This window comes from Periplaneta americana, chromosome 2, assembly GCF_040183065.1.
Source record: "Periplaneta americana isolate PAMFEO1 chromosome 2, P.americana_PAMFEO1_priV1, whole genome shotgun sequence".
Taxonomy (NCBI): Eukaryota; Metazoa; Arthropoda; class Insecta; order Blattodea; family Blattidae; genus Periplaneta; species Periplaneta americana.
In genome coordinates this window covers 93,645,576-93,667,034 of record NC_091118.1, presented here as the reverse complement: position 1 = coordinate 93,667,034, position 21,459 = coordinate 93,645,576, and the positions used below count along the sequence as shown (strand labels likewise).

General features: G+C 34.4%; 1 protein-coding gene across 5 annotated transcripts in view; it reads right to left on the bottom strand.

Moving 5' to 3' along the window:
• LOC138694437 (Golgi-associated PDZ and coiled-coil motif-containing protein-like) overlaps positions 1–21,459 on the bottom strand; it is a 412,856-nt gene that overhangs the window by 116,186 nt on the left and 275,211 nt on the right. For 2 of the 5 annotated variants that reach the window (XM_069818142.1, XM_069818143.1), the window contains exon 8: positions 15,604–15,765. In XM_069818142.1, the coding sequence (XP_069674243.1) occupies positions 15,604–15,765 (162 nt within the window). Of the gene's footprint in view, positions 1–5,423; positions 9,493–13,931; positions 15,462–15,603; positions 15,766–21,459 lie in introns of those variants that run through there. The other 3 variants (XM_069818139.1, XM_069818140.1, XM_069818141.1) reach the window with 3 other exon arrangements.

Here is a 21,459-nt window from a genome sequence, read left to right as displayed (position 1 = left end):
TAATTATAGTGATATTCTGGGAGCAAAAAAAAAAAAAAAAAAAAAAAAAAAATACGTAGTGCTATGAGAAGAAGTTTTCATTCAAATGTTCATGGTATGGTGCAACTCAGAAACAAACATGCATTATTCGTTATTTCTCGAAATAAATCCTCTTATTTAAATTTTTTTAACTCGTTAATTTTACTATGCTTTATCAACTGCAATGGTTATCGAACATCTGAGTGAGAAGAAGGTGATAATGCCAGCGAAATGAGCCCAGGATTCAACATCAAAAGTTACTCAGTTTGCTCTTAATGGGTTGAGGGAAAGCCCCGGATAAAACCACAAACCAAGTAACTTGTCCCAACCAGGATTTGACCTGAGTCCGCTCGTTCCACGATCAGATATGCTGTTACTCTAAGTAGTGAAAGTCTAAATTATAATGTGATATGATGAAGAATGGGTGGAGCGGAGAAAAATTCTCTCCGGCACCAGGACTCGAACTCACTGATGCTTTATCCACTAAGCCACACCAGATTCCAGTTCCAATGCCGGATTGAATCCTCTCAGTTTCCCTTTGGTGGCCAAACCTCATGCACAAAAGCATGTCACAAATGTGTGACAGTGACACACACTATGTGCAGAGGTGCACTCATTACGAGTGACTAAGTGGATGGGATCTGACGGAAGGAGCGCCATCTTGAACCACTAAGTGATTATTTACGCATATTATGTTAATATGATGTGATGTTAATAGTTTTAATATTAAATTGGATTATCTGTATCTTTCGAAAATCAATGGAACTCCTACCTTTCATTAATTCGAATAATGAGGGGTTTATTGTGTCAGAATATAGAAATAACCTGCATGTACCTTTATCAGGGAATATGGAGGTGTATTAATATATTTTATTGATGCTATGTTAAAGATGAAGTCATGTTTTAACAGACGAAAGATAAAGTGTTTCACACGAATCCGCACACATTAGAGGAAATCCAAGCTAATACTGAGCATGAAATACGAATTTCAGTTGATGAACTTATGCGCGTAAGTGATAATATAATAAATTATTCTCGCGATATCATGCTTTCATACGAGCAGAAGGACGACACTTTCAACATTTACTGCAAGGTAGGTTTCATAATCCATTTCTGTTTTTGCTGTTGAAGGCAACATTTTACCACCTGATGCTCGACCCCATCCTCTGTGAACTAGATCCCATGCTACAGCAGCCATATAACTACTAAAAATGAATAGGGATATTGCAATATGGAATACTACCAGATAGTATTTTCATATAAATTGTACAGTATCATTTTCATAGCAATGAAAACAATTAAATGTTGCATAACAATAAGAATTTTAAACATAATTCATGTGTTTCTTTCGTAAATAATGAATCTGTGCTACACCAGATTTCACATATTTAAGTTTTAATTTAATTTTTAATTGCGTTTCAACAACAAGATTGCTGTTTTCCATCAATCTTCTTTAATTTAACATGCAGAGGCATTACCTTTCAAAAGATCAGTTCGAAAATGCAGTTTGATTACAGCAGTGAGGTGAACGTCAGGTTGATATAGCAGATTTGATGGGTATGTTTGATTTCTAGGATACTTTCTCATTTTTGAGAGACAAGTTTGGCAACCAGAAGACCTGGCAATGGATCAAATCGTGAGAGTACTTCTCGACAGGACCGTCACATCATCATTCAATCAAGAAGAGCCCCATTTGCTACAGCCAGACATTTACAACAGACCTTCAAAATGTTACTATCCCTTGGTATCAGGTCAGACAATTGGAAATGGACTCTAGCAAGAAATTTTGACGTCCTATAAACAGTTATGATATCTAGCATTTACACCAGCCCATTGCCAAGAAAGATTAGTAAGGGTTAGACAGAGGATCGAAGAAGATACCCTATGGGAACATGTTCTATTTACTGACGAGTTTAGATACTGCCTCTTCAGTGACAACAGATGTCAAGAGAGTACCGTATACAGGTCTGAAGGTAATCCCATGTTGCAGCAATACGTCCAGTGAGTAGTTTCCTATGGTAGTAGAGGTTTATGGTTTGGGCAGGTGTGTCCTTAGACTAGTAGACCGAACTTCATATAATCAATGGAGCACTAAGAGGTCAAAGGTATGCAGGGGAGTTCATCAATGAGTACATTCAGACAGGCATGATGCCATCGGTGAAGAAAATTTCAAATTTCTTGATGATAATGCACGTGCACATCGAGCTGCAATAGTCATGGCAGCTCTGGAAGACCTTCAGATCAGTTATCTTTCACTTCCACTTCGCTTCCCAGACTTAAATGTCATTGAACATGTCTGGTTATGCTTCAAAGGCAACTTGACAACCATCTACTGCATCCAAATACCAACAGAGAACTTACAGATATAAAATCCATAGCATACAATGAAATACCATAAGACAAAATTGATAATTGCATCTGAAGCATGCCAGAGAGATGTCAAGCTGTTGTAAGTGTTTGTGGAAATACAACTCAGTACTAATGTTACAAAAGTATTTCAAAAAACCTTGTCAATCTTTTTATTTATGTAATTAAATAATTCTTATTTTTGTCTCTAGTATTTTTTTGCTTTCTGTTTGGTGGTATTACTTAAGAATACCCTGGAAAATACTCTAGAAAAACTTCAACTTCGTCTACTACATAACTACAGTAAAACTTCATTTATTCGTTTTTATAGGGGTCTGAAGGAAAAAACGTATAACTGAAATGACATTTAATTACAACTGAAATAGCATTAATAATTAATAACGTGATTATTGTATATAAAAAAAAAGTCAGTTAATATGGACTGTTTGCTTATGTTTGCTCCTAAGGAATAAATCATGCCCTCAAATTCTGATAACGTTCCATACATACATACATACATACATACATACATCTGCCCAAGGGCAGGTCTTTCACTACAAACCCAACATTCTCCAATCTTTTCTATTTCCTGCCTTCCTCCTAGTCTCCATGTATGCTTCATACATCTTAATGTTGTCTATCATTTGATATCTTCTTCTGCCCGGAACTCTTGTCCCGTTTACCATTCCTTCCAGTGCATCCTTCAGCAGGCAGTTTCTTCTTAGCAGTGATCTAACCAATTCCTTTTTTCTTCCTGATCAGTTTCAGCATCATTCTTTCTTCATCCACTCTTTCCAACACAGCTTCATTTATTTTTCTGTCTGTCCATTTCACATGCTCCATTCTTCTTCACATCCACATTTAAAATAGTTCTAGTCACTTCTCTTCACTTTGTCATAATGTCCATGTTTCTGCCCCATATAATGCAACACTCCACACAAAGCAATTTGTTTCATAATTTGTTCAGTTACATCATACTATATTACGAAACGTTTCACTGTTTCTAAAGCAGTAACATGTGTCATTAAAGGACACAAGATTGATGCATGGCTTCATTGGTGATGACGTTTGTATTCATAGTCATGAAATGAACCCTGATCTCCTTACTGTTCCTACTCATAAACAGGAACATAGCCATCTTCATCAGCATCGCAATTGCCAAAATCCAATGAGCAACCATCTCAGGTTAAGTCTACTGTCAAAATATTTTCAGTTTGGAGAGGTGTTAGGGTAATTATATTCAGTGTGGTCACAGCTTTGGCGCTGGATCATCATTGTTTAAAATGTTCCATTTCTTCTCTCTGCACAGACTCGCATTTTCTCTTACCTCTCTGAATTTATTCTTCCACTAGCACATAACTGATTTACTGAATCTAGCACATGTGGAGTCAAGAATGGGCAACTTCGAATTTCCAGGAATTTCAAAGCCATTCACATTTAACAATGAACACATATTGTACCGTATTTACGTGATTATAATACGCACTTTCTTTTGACGAAATGTCATTTTGAAAACTTGGGTATGTATTATATTCTTTGGCATGCATACACTGAGACTCAAACGAATTTAAATTAATCCTGTATTTATGTTACGAGATATGGTAGGAAACAACTGACTGAGATGGCCAATGCGAGTTCGTGTTTATTGTCTTTTGCGCACTTTTCATTCGTAATTTCTGCCCATTTTTGACAACAATCATTAATATGAAGAATATCTTTAACTACGAGAATGACTTGCTTAAATTTTTTTCTTTTATTCTGAGATTTTATGTAGCCTATACAACTTTTAACAATAGCACATCTTTAATTAAATCAAAAGAATGTCAAATAATTATTGATGAATGATTGACATGACGATGACATCAATCCACACCTGTTGACCTAAGTTCCAGTTCTGATACTGCAAATGAAGATAAATGTGATATAGGCTACAGTTATAGGTAAGGGTATCTTTATAACCTGTCTTGATAATATAGTTTTAATCTTGAGGGCTTTTGGCACAGGTGCGTATTTAATTCACCAGAATTTTTTTTCTGAATTTTAGGGTAAAAAAATGGTGTGCATATCATATTTGATGATGTATTACATTCGAGTAAATACAATATTTCCGCGTTCTTATATTTTCACGAGAAAAATTTATCAGAACGTATAAATGAAGTTTTGTACAACCCAGGGCTTAAAATACGATCCTATATGGGGGGGGGGGGGGAACATGGAAATTAAAGGAGTTTTGCCAGGAATTCAGGAAAAACATATAAGTGTGAAAAACGTATAAACGAAGTTTTACTGTATATAAGGATAAAATACAAATGATTATTACTTGCTTTTTAGTTGTAATATCTCTATTCAATTCTGAGTAGTTTATATTAAGAATCCTGTAGTTTCTTGGCTTCAAATATTTTTTCTATATTAAATGAGAATTTTTAAGTGTAGAAATCAACTCGAATATTACTAATATTAATTGAAAAACGGTTTTAAATGTGTACAGTATCCTTGAACAATAGTCATTTCACTAGCAGTAGCTGAAAAAATTTTTAATTCTTACGTATGCTAAACAATTAATTAATGCTGGAGATAATTCAATATTTAAAAAATGTAAGCACGATTTTCTGAAACAGTGAATATATTATTCTCTTTGAAGCAGTGCAAGTAAGAAAGAGTTTTACCATAATGACTGGTTGTGTATTTAGTTTTGTAACCAACTGGTTTTTTAAGTCGACCTTGTGGATGAAAAAAAAAGTAAGTTTTAAGAACATGATTTGTCATTCATTATTTAGTCAATTGACAGTTTCTTGGCTCAAAATTCCATAACAAATTAAAAAATCCATTTTGACGAAAGAAAAGGAATATTTGGTGGTTTAACAACATTACATTTTTATAATGTTACATCTCTCACAAATACATGCAATTTTGTAATAATGCATATGCTCGGAAAGTTTTTTTCTTTTCAACTTTTAATGAAAAACATCACTGCCTGAGAATGGAGCTTACACATTAGAATTTTAAAATATAAAGCTCAATTTTGTTATCCAGCATGATAAATCAGATTATGCACTTACGACTTTTAACAACATGTTTATATAAAAACGTTTATGATATGGTACACACTTTAAAGGAAAGTAAGAAATAAGACGCTATGAAAAATAGAAATGTATCAGTAATCATGCAACTGTTAAGATGATGTCATGAGAATGGTTGTGTTTTTTGTCAATAAACATAATAAAAATGTCATTCCTTGATAATACAAGAAACTCATTAGTCATAACTGTGTAGTATTCTTAGAGTAATATAAAGTGATGCTTCAAAATTAATAATTATACTTCCTGAAATTAGTTTCATGAAAACATAAACTCGACATTGAAAACTTTATACAGATCTACAGTATTTCTTCCTTTTCAGGTGGGAGGAGGGGGGGGGGTGAAGAAAAATAATGGTCTCATTCCTAACCAGCCCTTCCTACTTCCTACCAAATAGTAAATCAATATTGCACACATGTAATATACGAATTGAGACTGAACATTTTCTTACCCCAACCTCTTCAGTTAATATTTCCTCAAATTCTTAATGTAATTTTACATTTATTGTATGTATGGTTGATTATACTCATATATACTGTATATAACACAGGAACTTTTTTTTACAAGTTAAATGCTCTTTCTTTCAGCAAGCAGTGAAAATCTGCAATGTTATATAAATACAAGAGGCAAGATTTCCGTACAAAGTCACTACCATCTTTAACAAATTCAATCCATTTACCCATGATAAAACCTTCAATGTGGATACAGTAAGTAAATGTCACTTTATAGCACCTTTATAACTAAATTTGTTCATTATTACTGTCTATAATATGCATATGAAGATCTTAAACATCTGTTACACAGCAATGTTTTTGTACACACTAATATGACAATGCCAGTCTACTGATTAGTCAGACAGCAATATTCACGTTTCTTCTCTACCCACAAAGCAATAGTATGTTACACACCAGGAATCACATTATTATAAAGGATTTGTCTGTGCTGTTCGACCTTCACTTTGTCAAGTGTCTTTTATTTTGTACAATAAAGATTGAGATCTTACTAAAAAAATTAATTGCAGAGTTCACAACTCCTTCACTACAGGATTTATCACACACGACACACAGCATTTTTTTTCACACTTTCTAATGTTATGCAACACCTATAGCAATAGTAATTTAAAACAATCTTTATACCATGTATTGTAATCATTTTCTTCTATTGTCTGAGCGCCCTTTCACTATAAATGGTAGCCATCACAGTACTTACACTATCCATAACTTTAAAACTTTCACTTTAGTCTTAGAACAAGACGGAGCAAGTTATTCATTTCCAGAATAAATACTTTTGATATGATCTTTAAAAAACCTTTCTCTCGCAATAAGTACATAATTTAACTTCAATCTTGATGATGATGACGATAATGATGATTACAACGATGATGATAACAACGATTATGATTGGCAGAGAGATCGTTTAAATCAAAAATTATTTTTCTTGATATATATCAGAAGAAAAATATGAAGTAAAAGCTATATTGAATCTAGATAAATATTTAACAATGTAAACTTATTTCATATCTGAAGACAGTTATTTCCGTTTTACTGGATAAACACAATATGAATAAAAGGAAGTTAACTTTTTTAATTATGTAATTATTGTTACTGGCTGGACTTAAAAAACAAATTATACAGTGTATTCGGTTGCTATTTCCAGGTTATGGTTTTAGGTTACAATTTAATTTTAGGCCTATACATCAAATCACTGTAAATACTAAGAAGATTTTATTTATAGAAAAGTAGGCTACAAAGTATATCGTATTGATTTATGGGGGGGGGGGGGGGGGAGAAAAAAAACGAATTAATGGATTGCCTTACACCTACTCTAAACAAAAACAAGATTGGATATAATGAGGAATAACGTTATTAGAATGACAAAGAAATCCAATGGAAACACTAATTTAATAGAACTGAAAGAAAAGGTTTGATGCAATAAGAGCTTATAAAAATGTACGGATAATCACAGCCAAAAATAATTGATCACCCTTTTCCAACTCTTACTCGAAAATGTAGTCGCATTGTTATTTCTAATACCTCATGTTATACTCTCTCCAATCAATATCACTGCCAACACCAATGAAACTAGTTATTTCGTCCAATTAAATATATCAATCACATCACAAACAAACTCCTTAGCATGGTACAGTATAGGTATGTATGTGTGTATAATATATACACAATCAACTTCTTGTGAGTGAGAATATTCTACAATATCTATAGATTAATGTTATTGAGTTATTATGAAGAGGTTCTGCTGTGTGTGAGCTATACACAATCTTTTTATGTACTAAGAAGCATAGAAATACAAGCAATAAAAATCACTTACATTATCAATTACATCATTTATATTGTTTTTCCTTAAAGAGATAAAGTAACACTTTCACAGTGATGCTAGTCATTATATAAATCTACCAATGTAAAAATGCCTTTGAAACATGAATCAAGAACTGCTCAGTCAATGAGTGATAGTTAGAGAGACTTCACAATTCTATTAGAAAATGGACATATGGTAGTCCAATAATAACTTACTAAAATCAGAATTTCTCATTTCAGAAAGACAGCTTTTATGCGATACTTGTGCTGCAGGCATTCGTATCTTGGTAGAATTATATCATAAACTACTTTCAACATAAGAAACTTCTAATAGCAAATTATCACAAAATTAATGCATATATTTGTCATATATATTTTCTTGTGGAAGTAATCATTTCATTTCCTCTGTAAGAGATAAATAGCCGAGTTGGGTGTTTAAGACACTTTTAGGTGCTTATCACTGTACATAAATATCATACACAGATCCAAACAAGAGTGCTGGAATCCAAATGCTAGTGTTGTTACAGTACTATCACATAAACTGTATTCTTTAGGATTAACTAAAGGCAAGTGGGAGCTGTGATAATAACATTATAAACTAAGATTTAAAAGCATATTATACAGGGGTTCCAAAATCTGGATCACCAAAATTGTCCACTACTACTCTATCTACATTTTTCTTCTGTTCTGCAATGGAATGAGATGGGCTATTTCCAACAGCCAAAGCAGAAACATCTGCCACATTTCTTGAGCTGCCATCCTTTCGCTTTGAGCTCGACTTCCGATTTGATACAGTTTGCTCTTCATCAAAACTGCTGCTTGTGCTGCTACCTTCGGCAACATTCTGTATCATCCTATGTGCCTTGCCACTTCGGCGACCTTTGTCAGATAACTTTAGCACATAGTTGGCAGGCTTGTTCGGTGCCTTCCTACCAACTTTATTGCTCACAGATGAGGAACCACTGCCATCGGCTGGCGGATTATTATCAGATCCGATTTCAGCTTTCACTTTCTCCTTGTCCTTTTTATCTCTCTTCACAGTTTTTGTAGGAGACTTTGATGTACTGTCTGCTTTCTTATTTTTCTGAGTATTTATGGTTTCATTAACGTGTTTTATGGCATGAATATCTACATCATCAGAAGACTTTGCTGGAGATTTATCACTAAATTTTTCGTCATCAGTTACTGATTGTTCACCACAGTTTTGTTTAGTTTCAACATCATCGACAACTTCTGAAGTCTGACTTCTACGTTCAAGTGACACAGAAGAGACAGAATTAGATTTACCAAAAATTTGTTGTAATGTGGAAATGCCAATATTCCGTACATTAAAATTTCTTTCTAAGTCATTCACATTATATATCTGATCTCTGTTATCATTGCTATTGTTATTTGGTGTCGATGGAATAGATACACTTGTCTGGTCCGTTTCACAATAAATACTTTGTTCTTTTATTGGACTTTTTGACACTGGACTTTTACCTAGAGACTCTTCACTATTAGAGGATCTTCCTATCTGGCTTCCATCTGTAGATATCTGCATTGGGGAATATGGCGATAAATCTGTGTTGGTGTTGGAGCAGGCAGCATCTGACTGGTAGCTCAGTGAGTTAGTAGAACTGACCGTTGTGTTTGTGGAGTGCTGGACAGAGGTGACAGCAGCTGAACCACGACCCCCTACTGACTTGCTGGCTAGTGCTGATGTGGGACTGCCAGGCATGCTGCAGTCAGAAGCGTTCCTGAAGGGGAAGGTAGGGAGGGAGGAGTGGAATTAATAGGACAGTGAAGTGGTGAGGATAGAAGAATAAGACAACACAATGTTAAATAGATCTTGAACATCCACAAACTGATCTCCTCATATACAATAGAGGAGGTAAGACCTGTTGTGTGACCTTATCATGCGCAGTGGCTATATTACTAGTGGATATGGAGGGGGGGGGGATAAGATTTAGTCTGGAACTGAACTTACATGTTAGTAGATTTGTGTAATATCAACATTCCTGAAACAAACTATCTTTCTGATGACCCTTTCCCCTCTTGCACAGCCTCACATGCCAGGTCTCGCCTCCTGATCTGCACAATACATACATCCATAGAATCTTGCTGCAAGTTAAGCAATATGCTTCTTTTAATTCAATTTCATTCTCATCCAATTTTAAGAAATTGGCTTTTCCATAATTTTAGTTGTTGAGTGACTCATTACTGGTGGAATCAAAACAACTCCAATAGATTCTATGAGATTCCTCACTAATATTAACAGCATCAAAATGACAATAGAAGAAAAAGCACTGATTCAATATGAAAAACTTATTAGATTACCAGGAAACAATTGGAATTCATACAGTCCTCTCTGTAGATTGAAAACCCAAAAAAGTTTCATATCCATTGTTCAAGAATTAAAACAGAAAATCAATATCCCGAATTTAAAAGAAAACCTACAAATTAAACCAAACCCTTTAACTCTATTAAATATAGAATATAATCTAAATTTAACAGAAGAAATACTAAAATCAGAAGTAAACACTGAAATACTAAAACAATTGTCTTTAGAGACAATTAATATTAGGTACACTCCACAAAACTGGCTTCATTTATACACTGACGGATCCTTGATCTCCAGAGAACAAAGTGCCGGTGCAGGTGTTACATGCTGTCTCTTCTCACTTTATAGATCTCTTGGGTATGGAACAACAAGTTTTGATGGAGAAATCATTGCAATAAGTGAAAGTCTCAGGAATCTTCTATGCCACATCAATAAATTTAAAAATGCAGTTATATTGTCAGACTCCAAAGCAGCTATTCTATCAATAGTCTCTAAACACACACCTTCATCTCAAACAGCAGAAATAACTAAAATGCTCTCTCAATTAATATCACTCAATAAAAGAATTTTATTCTAATGGATACCATCCCATTGTGGAATCCTGGGAAACGAGAATGCGGATGCTTTAGCAAAGAAGGGCAGCACTGCTACTTACAGACCTGTTACTAAATCTACGTATTACTCTGTGAAAAGATTTATTAAATCTACATACTTAGACTTCACCAAACAAAATTTGATAACACAATCTCAAGGGAAAAAATGGAACTCTCTGCATCAAAATCCACAGTTAATTCCCGATTTACCACGAAAATCGTCTGTAGCTGCATTTAGATTGGCAACTGGCCATGATTGTTTGGCCAAACACCTGCATAGAATTGGAATATATCAGTCCCCTAACTGCCCATTGTGCAACTCAAACCAAGAAATGGATTCGGAACACCTCAAAATCTGTGCTTCAGTGGCTGGCCATGATAATATCTTTGAAAAATATTGGAGTGCAAGAGGTCAAATGACTTTATTGTCAAACGCCTGGCATTAGAAAACAACAACAACAAGTTGTTGAGCAAGTTGTTGAGTGCTCCATAAGTATAAAACATTTAAAATGTACCAACATGTATCAGATTGTAAATATCCTCATCGTATTGTAAGTAACTTTCGGAATATATGGTAGTATCTGAAATACTGTGATGCAATTATCTTTGATTTGATTTGAATGGAGGTGTCATAATTACCGTATTTACACGATTATAATACACACCTTTTTTGACAAAATGCCATCTCAAAAACCAGCATGCGTATTTTATTTGAGGCAATTAGCACACAAATGGCCCAACCTACAAAATTTGCATATCGAGTTCATCGCTTTAAAGAGCACCTCATATTGTTCTTTTCAAAGTGTAAATCGACCTAATCATTATTTCCAGTTATGAGATTTCAGCACAAGTTTCGTTTGTGTGTCGCATTTCGAGCACTGTTACAAAGAGGCAAAGTGGAAATCTAATTTTGTAGGTTGGACCATTTGTTCATTGAGTGCCTCACTTGATGGAGTATCACAGATGCATGAAAATACTCAGACTCAAATTTAAATTAACTCTCAATTTATGCTACGATATGGTGGGAAACTGCTGATGGAAACAGCCACTATGGGTTCGTGTTTTTTCGTCCTTTGTGCACTTTTCATTCGTAATTTCATGTCCATTTTTGACAAAAATCACATTGATACAAATATTATTCTTAATGACGGTAATATTTTAATAACACTTCATTATATTCTGAGATTTTATGTATACAACTTTTAACATAGCAAGTTTTTAAATAAACCAGAACAATTTACTAACCATAGAATTACTGATGAAAAGTAGGATGATATTGGTCACTGTCAATCAATGTTCTGACATTAACCCAGACCTGCTGACTGAAAGTTCCAGTTCTGATATTGTAGATGAGGATGAATAGGTATAAAGGGAGTTTTTAAAACCTGTCTTGATAATACTGTATGATTTTGATCATGAGTGGTTTTTAGCACAGGTACGTATTATATTTGAGTAAATATGGTATATGCTCCTGAAAAATATTTCAACAAGAGGAAGAACTATTTTATCAATCTTCTGAATTATGATCACAATGTTATGCCTTTGAATTTATAGGTGTAGCAATGAACATGAAATTTCTCCAAAGCATACTCTATAACACAAGAAGGGACAGGATCAGAACACAAGTATTCGAGAAGAAATGAGAATATCAGGTTTATTAAATGACTAAAAATTTAAAGACTGAAATGGTTTGGTCATGTCAAAGGAATGACTAAACCTCAAGATTAGCCCTAGAAAGAGACCAAGAGAAAGACCAAAATTATGATGGACAGATCAAATAAAGGAAGAAATGGAAAGAAGGAAAATAAAGAAAAAACAGATGATGAGACATGGAACAACAGGAACGAACAGAGGCTCTTCATACAATTGTCTGAAAAATTCGGAACTTATACCGTATTATTATTATTATTATTATTATTATTATTATTATTATTATTATGAAGCAACAGAATATTTTCTGTCAATCTATTAGACTGTGACGAGTTAAAATGCTTATCAACAGCCTACAAAATGACAGAGATCCAGGGCAAGTTGCAATTTTAAAAATATAGTATTGAAGAAACTATATACAAAACTATAAACAAAATATTGATATCTAGAAGTATGCCTAGTGCACGGGCAGAATTGATAGCAATCCCCATTTATGAAGCAGGTGATAAAATGGACTGTAGCAATTACAGAAGTATTGTTCTTCTTCATGCCCCTTACAAAATTCTTCCAAAATTGCTACTGAACTTTACTGTCAATAACCATATATCCAGAATATTAGCAGAGGGCACCAACTAGACTTTATGAATTGTCATAGTTTTAATAATGAAGCAATAATTTCAAAATATATAGAATGTATAAAGAAGTCTATATTATATTGGTTTGTTTTACAGAAGCTCTTTTTATGAAATCTGGAAAATTGTAAAAACTTCAATCAATCAAACAATCGATCGATCGATCAATCGAGTATAATGGAGGGAAAACAACTAAGAGGTACGCATGGGTGCATCTTGCAAGGGGGATCTGGGTTATAAAAAAAAATCTATGTCAGCTCGAATCCAACTGGCTACTTGTCTCTCTCAGTATGTCACTGTTCTATTGACGGAACCTAGTGATATTTTGAAGGGAAAGGCCGCAAAATGGACATAACCTAACAGGTACCACATAAGGGGGAGAGCTGTCATAGAGCATCATCTGTAACATGGCTCAACAGAAGCAGGGCTGAGTCGCCTAAGATATTAGTCTGAATGGAGCGAGTGGCAAGAGGTATATTTTGCTATCCTTGTTAAACAAGGGAACTGATACTGCAGACGAAATTATATATTTACACCAAATGTGTATAGAAAAATTCACATGAAGTCAATATTGCCGAAAACTTCAGTGAACAACATAGGTATTACCCTTGATCACATATATAATAGATTGGGTCTCCCCATGTTAAAAACAGTAACATGTGGAAGAGAACAACCACCAGGATTGCCACTATCAATTGAGAATGACCACTAGATGGAAGTACAATTGCTCCATGCAATTCAAATGAGAGTTATAACGTGACTTTTTATGCAGTAGCTAGATGGCAGCATAGTGAAATTGATAAAAGTTGTTGCCATCAAAGCTATAATGCTGAGCAATCTGTTATATGTGATCTGGGGTATTACCCAAATTATGCTGTATCACAAATTTTATGCATTTTTTTTTCATTAAAAAATATACTTCTCAATGCACATAATTTTGCAACATAGAGTAACATAATGCTAAATTAAATCTATTATTACCGAAGAAAAATTTGTGAGGCTTACCAATAACAAACATAAAGCGAAATTGATGCACATAGGCCTATATTATCATAGTTTAGAGAAATTGCAAACAATGAGCCTCTAGATAGAATTAAAATCAACAACAGAAATTTGGGAAAAAAATAAGTAAAAATCAGAATTTCAATGCAACTATATGTTATTTTATTACATAAACAACTACACAACTTACATCAAAACTAATATCGCGAAACACGAACTTTAACAATTATAAAATAATAAGTTGACCTGTAAGTCTATTAGTCTACAGATCTGACAACTGGATATTAAGCAAAACAATCTGTTGGACTTCAATAGCTTCTAGAACAACATTTTCAGAATAATAGAAAGAGCCTTCCAGAACAACAAAGAGCAAATCAGCATTAACGAGATACCGGTATTATAATAATACAGAGCAAATCAATTGTGCTTGGATTTGAACCTGGGTCTGCAATCATTGTAAGCTAGTGCTTTATCAATTCAGCTACCAAGGCGGCACAAAAAGGCCTTAAAATTTGTTGTAACTTTTTAGAAACTCTAACTCTTGAAAACTGGAAAATGCAAGCATGTAAAAATATAAATATGAACACAAAGCTGAAAAAATCCAACATCTTTATCACTTTGCTCAATTTTATTTACGATCACCAAATACAATCAGGACTAGATAATGCAACAAAAGACTTAAATAGGTACCTAATTATAATTACTTTTGTATTGTCTGTCTTCAATTTGCACACTCTAAGATATCATGAACCCAACATATACTAGAGTACTGTATGCACAAAAACATTGCGGAAGTAACTATATAAAAAAACTGAATAATGTGTACTTATGTTTAAATTTTGAAATCATTTAATCCATGATTACTACACTTTTTTCTCATAAAAGAAAATGGTGTCTTGTAAAGAATTAGGTCAGAATTTTTGAGGAGGATTATAATTTTCTGGACAATAAAACTTGAAAGATTTAACTTGTTCTCACAAGCCATTTAATTATCTTGTTTAGACCTCTGTTAATAATATAGCACAGTATGTCCGCAGAATTTGGTATCACTTGGTTACCAAGAGGCGCAATTTGAACCAAGAAGTTTCTCTTCGCTTATAATCTTTTATAACAGTCTGGTTGTGAAAAAAATTGTAAATTCCAAACACTTCATGTACCGTAACCCATTGCTGCTAGTAGTTATTTAGTAATTATTAGTGAGATAAAATTATACAGAAAAAATGTTTGTACATCACATTATATAAAAATAGCCTCATAGCAAAATTGGAAACATGCATATAGAAATTCTGTAAGTATACATGAAATATTTTTTGAAGTGGAACACATTTCAATACACACTGTATGTATGTAGTTAGCACACCAGTTGTCAAAGGTGATATTAAGGATGCCTAATTCCCTTTCCTGTTTTGGAAGAGGAATATAACTTTTCTCAAAACAGTCAACTGTATTTTATAAATGACAGAAATACAGTAATAACAGTTGGTAACTGGTTATGATTTCAGGCTACACTGAAAAGAAGGAAATAATATTAGATAATGAAAGAAAATAAAGAATTCGTTACGGAGTAATGTACAAAAATTGTCTAACTTTGCTCTAAACCTCTAATAGATATGAACTATTAATTCCAACAATTTTATTTCAAACACTCACCTGCTCTGCATGTTAGGGGACTCAGGTGTTCGAGGGGCTGTTGGAGTTGACAATAAGGCACGGTTGTTTTCATTAAGTTGGGTACTGTTGTAGCCATTATGTAATGGGTGAAGGTTGATCATATTTCCATCATCCAGTACTTCATCATCGAAGAATCTATACCTGCAGGAAGCACAAATATTTAGAGTGAAGATTTTCCATTTAATATGTAATCTTTGTGGTGTTTGGATGTGAATATTTTATTTTAGTAATAATGCTACTAACCGAATGACCCAGTATGGCAAGTAGAAGGAGAAGAAATGAAAGAAGAGGAAAAGAATGAGAAAGGGAAAAGGACAAAGAGAAGGAGAAAATGAAGTCGAGAGACAAAGATGTGTTTTGATAGATTTTTATCAGACAAGAAAAAGAAATATAGTATTATGGAAACATAATGAAAATATCTTCCTAAAAATGAGTTCATATAACATTGGATTTTATTAAAATTACAGAGCAGCAGATACAGAAGACCGCACTTATTTACATTTAGAGTAAAGATGGCACATTAGGGATTGTCACACTCATTACACCAACCATATAAGTTTTTACTCTTACATTTTCAAGCCCCCAATTGATCGGATGTTTAGGAGGTGAGTAAATTTATAGTGAGTGGATAAGTGGAGAAAAGTGTCTGTCCTTAGCAAGCAGAAATGTCTGTGTACGAATTTAGTTTACTATGCAAGTCTGAGAGTGTAAGTTATAGCGAACTTGTGGTAATGCAGTTTTGTTAATTCATTTTCTTTAATATGCCAGTTACAGGGAAAAGTGCTTTTTAGTTGACTTTGATTTCGGAAATGGTGGCAACTATACGGAAAATGTGAAGCAACAATTTTGGAACATTTCCCGAATTCCACTTTGCCACACTGAGACAATGTCCGTGATTTAATAAATAAATTTTGTAAAGCAGGTTTATTGTAAAACACACTGATATGTGGTAAGCATTTGATTTTGACAGAGAAAACGTTTTGGATGTTTGTTTAGTAGGTTATTTTACGACGATTTATCAACATCTTTGGTTATTTAGCATCTGAATGAGATGAAGGTGATAATGCCGATGAAATGAGTCTGGGGTCCAACACCAAAAGTTACCCAGCATTTGCTCATATTGGGTTGAGGGAAAACCCCGGAAAAAAACCTCAACCAGGTAACTTGCCCCGACCAGGCATCGAACCCAGGCCACCTGGTTCGCGGCCAGATGCACTGACCGTTACTCCACAGGTGTGGACTAACGTTTTGGATATTTCACATAGGATGCTTCGAAGTCCATCAGAAATTGATGTACCGGTAACAAACTAACCTGTCTGTATTTACAGCGCATAAAGCAATGGAAATGAACTAAAATTATACATATATACAGTATAGAGTCTGCCGGGAATGAGTTAAAACTCATGGACCATTAGAAGAGAGTATGCTATTGTGAATAGTTTCAATAATTTATTAATCATAATTGATAGGTAGTTCTGGAAATAACTTTTTTTTTACAGATGAAGCTTGCTTTCATCATTCTGGATATGTCAATTCCCAAAAATAAATGCATTTGACCATCCGAGAATACTCATGGAATTAAAGAAATACTGTTCCACCTCCAGAAAATTGAAATGTGGATTCCAATAACGCAATCGCGAATTATTGGATCAATATTTTTTAACAGTTCAGTAAATTCTAAAGTATACTGTTCGGCTATTTTGTTTCCCTTCATTACCCAGCTAAACAAAACAGAGATTACAAACATTCTCTTTCAACAAGACAATGTCACAGCCCATACATCAAATCACTTTATGCTACTATAGGAAGAAGTTTTTGGAGAGAGATTAAGAGAGATTAATTTCTCAGAGATTTTGGCATCATGATACCCAGATCTGACACCATCAGTATTTCCTTTGACACGTAGATAAGTTGCCAGTGTCTTAGAACAATCTGTAAGTTAAAAATTAAAAATTCCAACCATAAATTATGTAAATTCAGTGAAGACTGAAACTGTAGTCAGAGTGTTTGGAAATGAGTGTAAAGGAGTCGTACTTCGTCTACAACTCCATGGTCAATATTTTCAACATCTCTGAACTCAAGTGATTGAAATGTTATTGAATTCTCTAGGCTAGGAGCATTTCTAAAGCATAAGTAGCACCTGTAATTGTGCCAAGATAGAGCTCACCTTGGATGGAAACTCGCACTGAGCCTAGCAAGTCACGCATGTATACTACAATGACTAGGTATCCATTGAAATGTTGTTTCCTTTTGGAGTTTTAAAGTTTTCTACAAGAAACATCCATGAATAAACATTTGAGGAATCAGTTACTGGTCGTGCAATTATCACGAATACAAGTGACGTTTGTAGGTTCAAATCTGGTTGAGAACGATGGATTTTAAAAATCCTTAGCATGACTTTCTTTGTGACAGAAGTAAAATTGAGGGTTAGGTACTTTACATTATAGAATGTTGTAAACTCAGTTCCTCAGTCTCTAATCTTCATCACCCATTTTGTTTTTTGTTTAGTCAACTGTCTGAAGACAGGTCTGTACCTCACAAGTGACACCAACAAGGTACCACTTATGAGGCAATTAGACCAGGAAAAAATGGGGTAGGGTTGGCCAGTTCCTTTACCCCTCTATTGCATACATCGCCGATTAGCTATATATTACACTAGTCAGATTTCAGATGTATACAAACAATTGTTCTTCCTCTGACACATATCGTCAAGTGAGATGTACAGGCCAGCACACACCTGACACTTTACTATATAGCACTATGCTTTTGTGCGATAATATAGCTAACGATAAGATATGAACATGGGTACACTAGATGCTGTAATAATGCTTCATCAGAGGCATTTTCTACAAGATGCCAAGACGATGGATCCAGAGGGATTGTTATTGTTTGCATTGGCTTTAAAACAGAAATGGAAGAACTGGATTCATGAAATTAATAATCATTGGAAGGAACTTGAGGAATTCCATCATTTATATCACGACCTAGAAAATGATGAGGAAAAGTTTCAACACTTTCGTTTAACAAAATCATTTCCCCATTTCTGTTCTATTTCTGTAGTGCTTCAAATTTCTTTTCATATGTTGTCCGTAAGTTCGTCTATGGTCAGTACCTTTTTATGGGGATTTGAGTACATTTACCATATTGAAACTTCACGAAAACAGGGATTCAGAACGATCTGAGTCTCAAGGTCGATACACCTTAGTAAGATCGAATCATATTCAATACGGACTGAGTTGTATGAAAACTGGTATCATATTCAAAACGATTTTTCAAAAGTAATTTCAATTATAGATCCAAAGGAAGAAATTGATGGAATGTATGTATGCCTAATAAGTTTTGTATAACAGTTCATATTGCTCTTGCTTGCATTGGAATATCAGCATTGTAAGTCTATTATTAATCCATAATGGTTTAATAATGCCTACTTATCCATCCTTATTTAACTACGGTAACGATATTCATTAACACTCTGAGTGCAGTAACCAACTAGTGCGGTAATAATCATCAATTTACTGAAAGAATCACACATTAATACACATAGGTTGTAAATAAAATAGTGGCAAAACTGCTGGGAATGGGTCATGCGCATTCGAATGTGATACAAGACAACTGGTAGCTGGAGATATTGTCGATATATTGCACGATAAAACCGGTTGCTATGACAACAGATGTTGTGACTGTGCGTGGTTAAATGTACAGCACTATTTTTAACTGCTCTAAAGCGTGTTTACTAAACTTGAGCAGCAATCGTGGTCAAAAATCGAAGTAGCCTGTGGTAGAAATGCACGCCAAAGCCATTAAGGGTTACTTGAAGCTTGTGGCAATGGTGCACTACTGTATCGCACTAACTCACTAACATGTTCATCACAAATGGACCGGCAACCTGTGCGAGCCACATGTGTCGTCTCATTCCGACCTGTACGAAATACAGAGACTCATCTTGCAACTGTCCGATATGGTAATGCATCATTGCCACAAGCTTCAAGTAACCCTTAATGACATTGGCGTGCATTTCTACCACAGGCTACCTCGATTTTTATCCACAATCATTGCTCAAGTTTAGTAAACATGCTTTAGAGCAGTTGAAAATACAGTGAAATGCCGCTATTACGAATGCTACAATTACGAATTTTTCAGAATAACCAAATAATTTTTTAGCCCCAGACAGTTTACTATTAATCTGCATGTTAAAAATTTTCAGTTTAAAGGAAGCATAAGTAACGAACTATTCAGTTTAACGTAATAATAATTCATCCCACTACAACAAAAAATATTATTCTAACGAAATTAGGCCTAATAAGCAGTTAAAAATTACTTAAAATAAATTCGAAAGAAAATAAAATAAATTAATTATCGCTAGGCTAGAATAATTAAACAGTTGTCGAATATGCATACTTACTTATGTGCCAATCTAGTTTTTCAGGTAAAGCTCCCTGTAAAGCAGATTTAAATAATAACAAGGGAAAAATTGTTCCAGGGCCGGGTATCGATCCTGGGACCTCTGATACGTCCGACCAGAGGTCCTGGGATCGATACCCGGTCCCGGAAAAATTTTTCCCTTGAAATTATTTACTTACTTATGGCTTTTAAGGAACTCGGAGGTTTATTGCCGCCCTCATATAAGCCCTAAATGGTCCTTATTCTGAGTAAGATTGATCTGGTCTCTACCATCATATCCCACCTCCCTCAAATCCATTTTAATATTATCCTCCCATCTACGTCTCGGGCTCCACAAAGGTCTCTTTCCCTCCGGAGTTCCAACTAACATTTTATATGCATTTCTGGATTCCTCATACATGCTACATGCCCTGCCCATCCAAACAGGTCGAATATGCATAATTATCATTATGGTACCGATTCTTATTGATGTTGCAATATAATATGGATATACAGTGTAACCCAATCCAGGTACAGTATCTGTTATTCCATAATATGGGACACAATTTATAGACAAATTAAATCAATTTTCGGTTTAACGAAATTTCACTATAACGAAAATAATTACAGTATTTAATCGAATTCGTTATACTGGCATTTCACTACAGTGCTCTACATTTAACCACGCATAATAAAATCTGTTGTCATAGCAACTGGTTTTCTCATGCAATATATCGACAATATCTCCAACTACGATCACCAATTGTGTCATATCACATGTGAATGCACATGACCTAATCCCAGCAGTGTTGCCACTATTTTATTTACAACCCTCGTATAATTAATTTTAGATTTCTTTCCTCTATATCCATCGTCTTTTTATTTTAGGAAAACAATTAAATTGACGTGTTTATTGATATTGACGTTTGTTTTCATGGGCGTCACATTCTGCAATGTGGAATATTGCGCCCACAGAGACGAAAGTTTATAAGATTTAGATAAATACGAACTGTGTGCTTATTTTCCACAGACAAGGGTGCCATTTCAACTTCCTATATTAAATTGTTCATCTTAAAAGCAATGCAAATATGACTCTACAATGTTTCTTAGACCTTTGTTCTGAAATTCGTGGTCGCATTCGCATTCTGTGCATGCGCCAACCTTTGTTATGTTTTTGTAAAAATAGCCAAAAGTCAAATGCGTGCTATATAGCAGAGTTCTACAGCTTATAGCAGGCTACAGTTTTCTCTTGGTGTGCGGGTTAACATATAATCACATGCTGCAGTAGTGCTGGCTATATATCTTCATAGTATAGTTGCATAGTATAGAGTCCAGTGTGCACTGGCCTTACTGCCTGATAATAGATGACTGAAGCCTCCAATTCCAAAACTGTCTACAGCCATTCTTAACAATTTTCAGGAAACGCCAAAAACTGATAACTTTTTTCCTAATTGT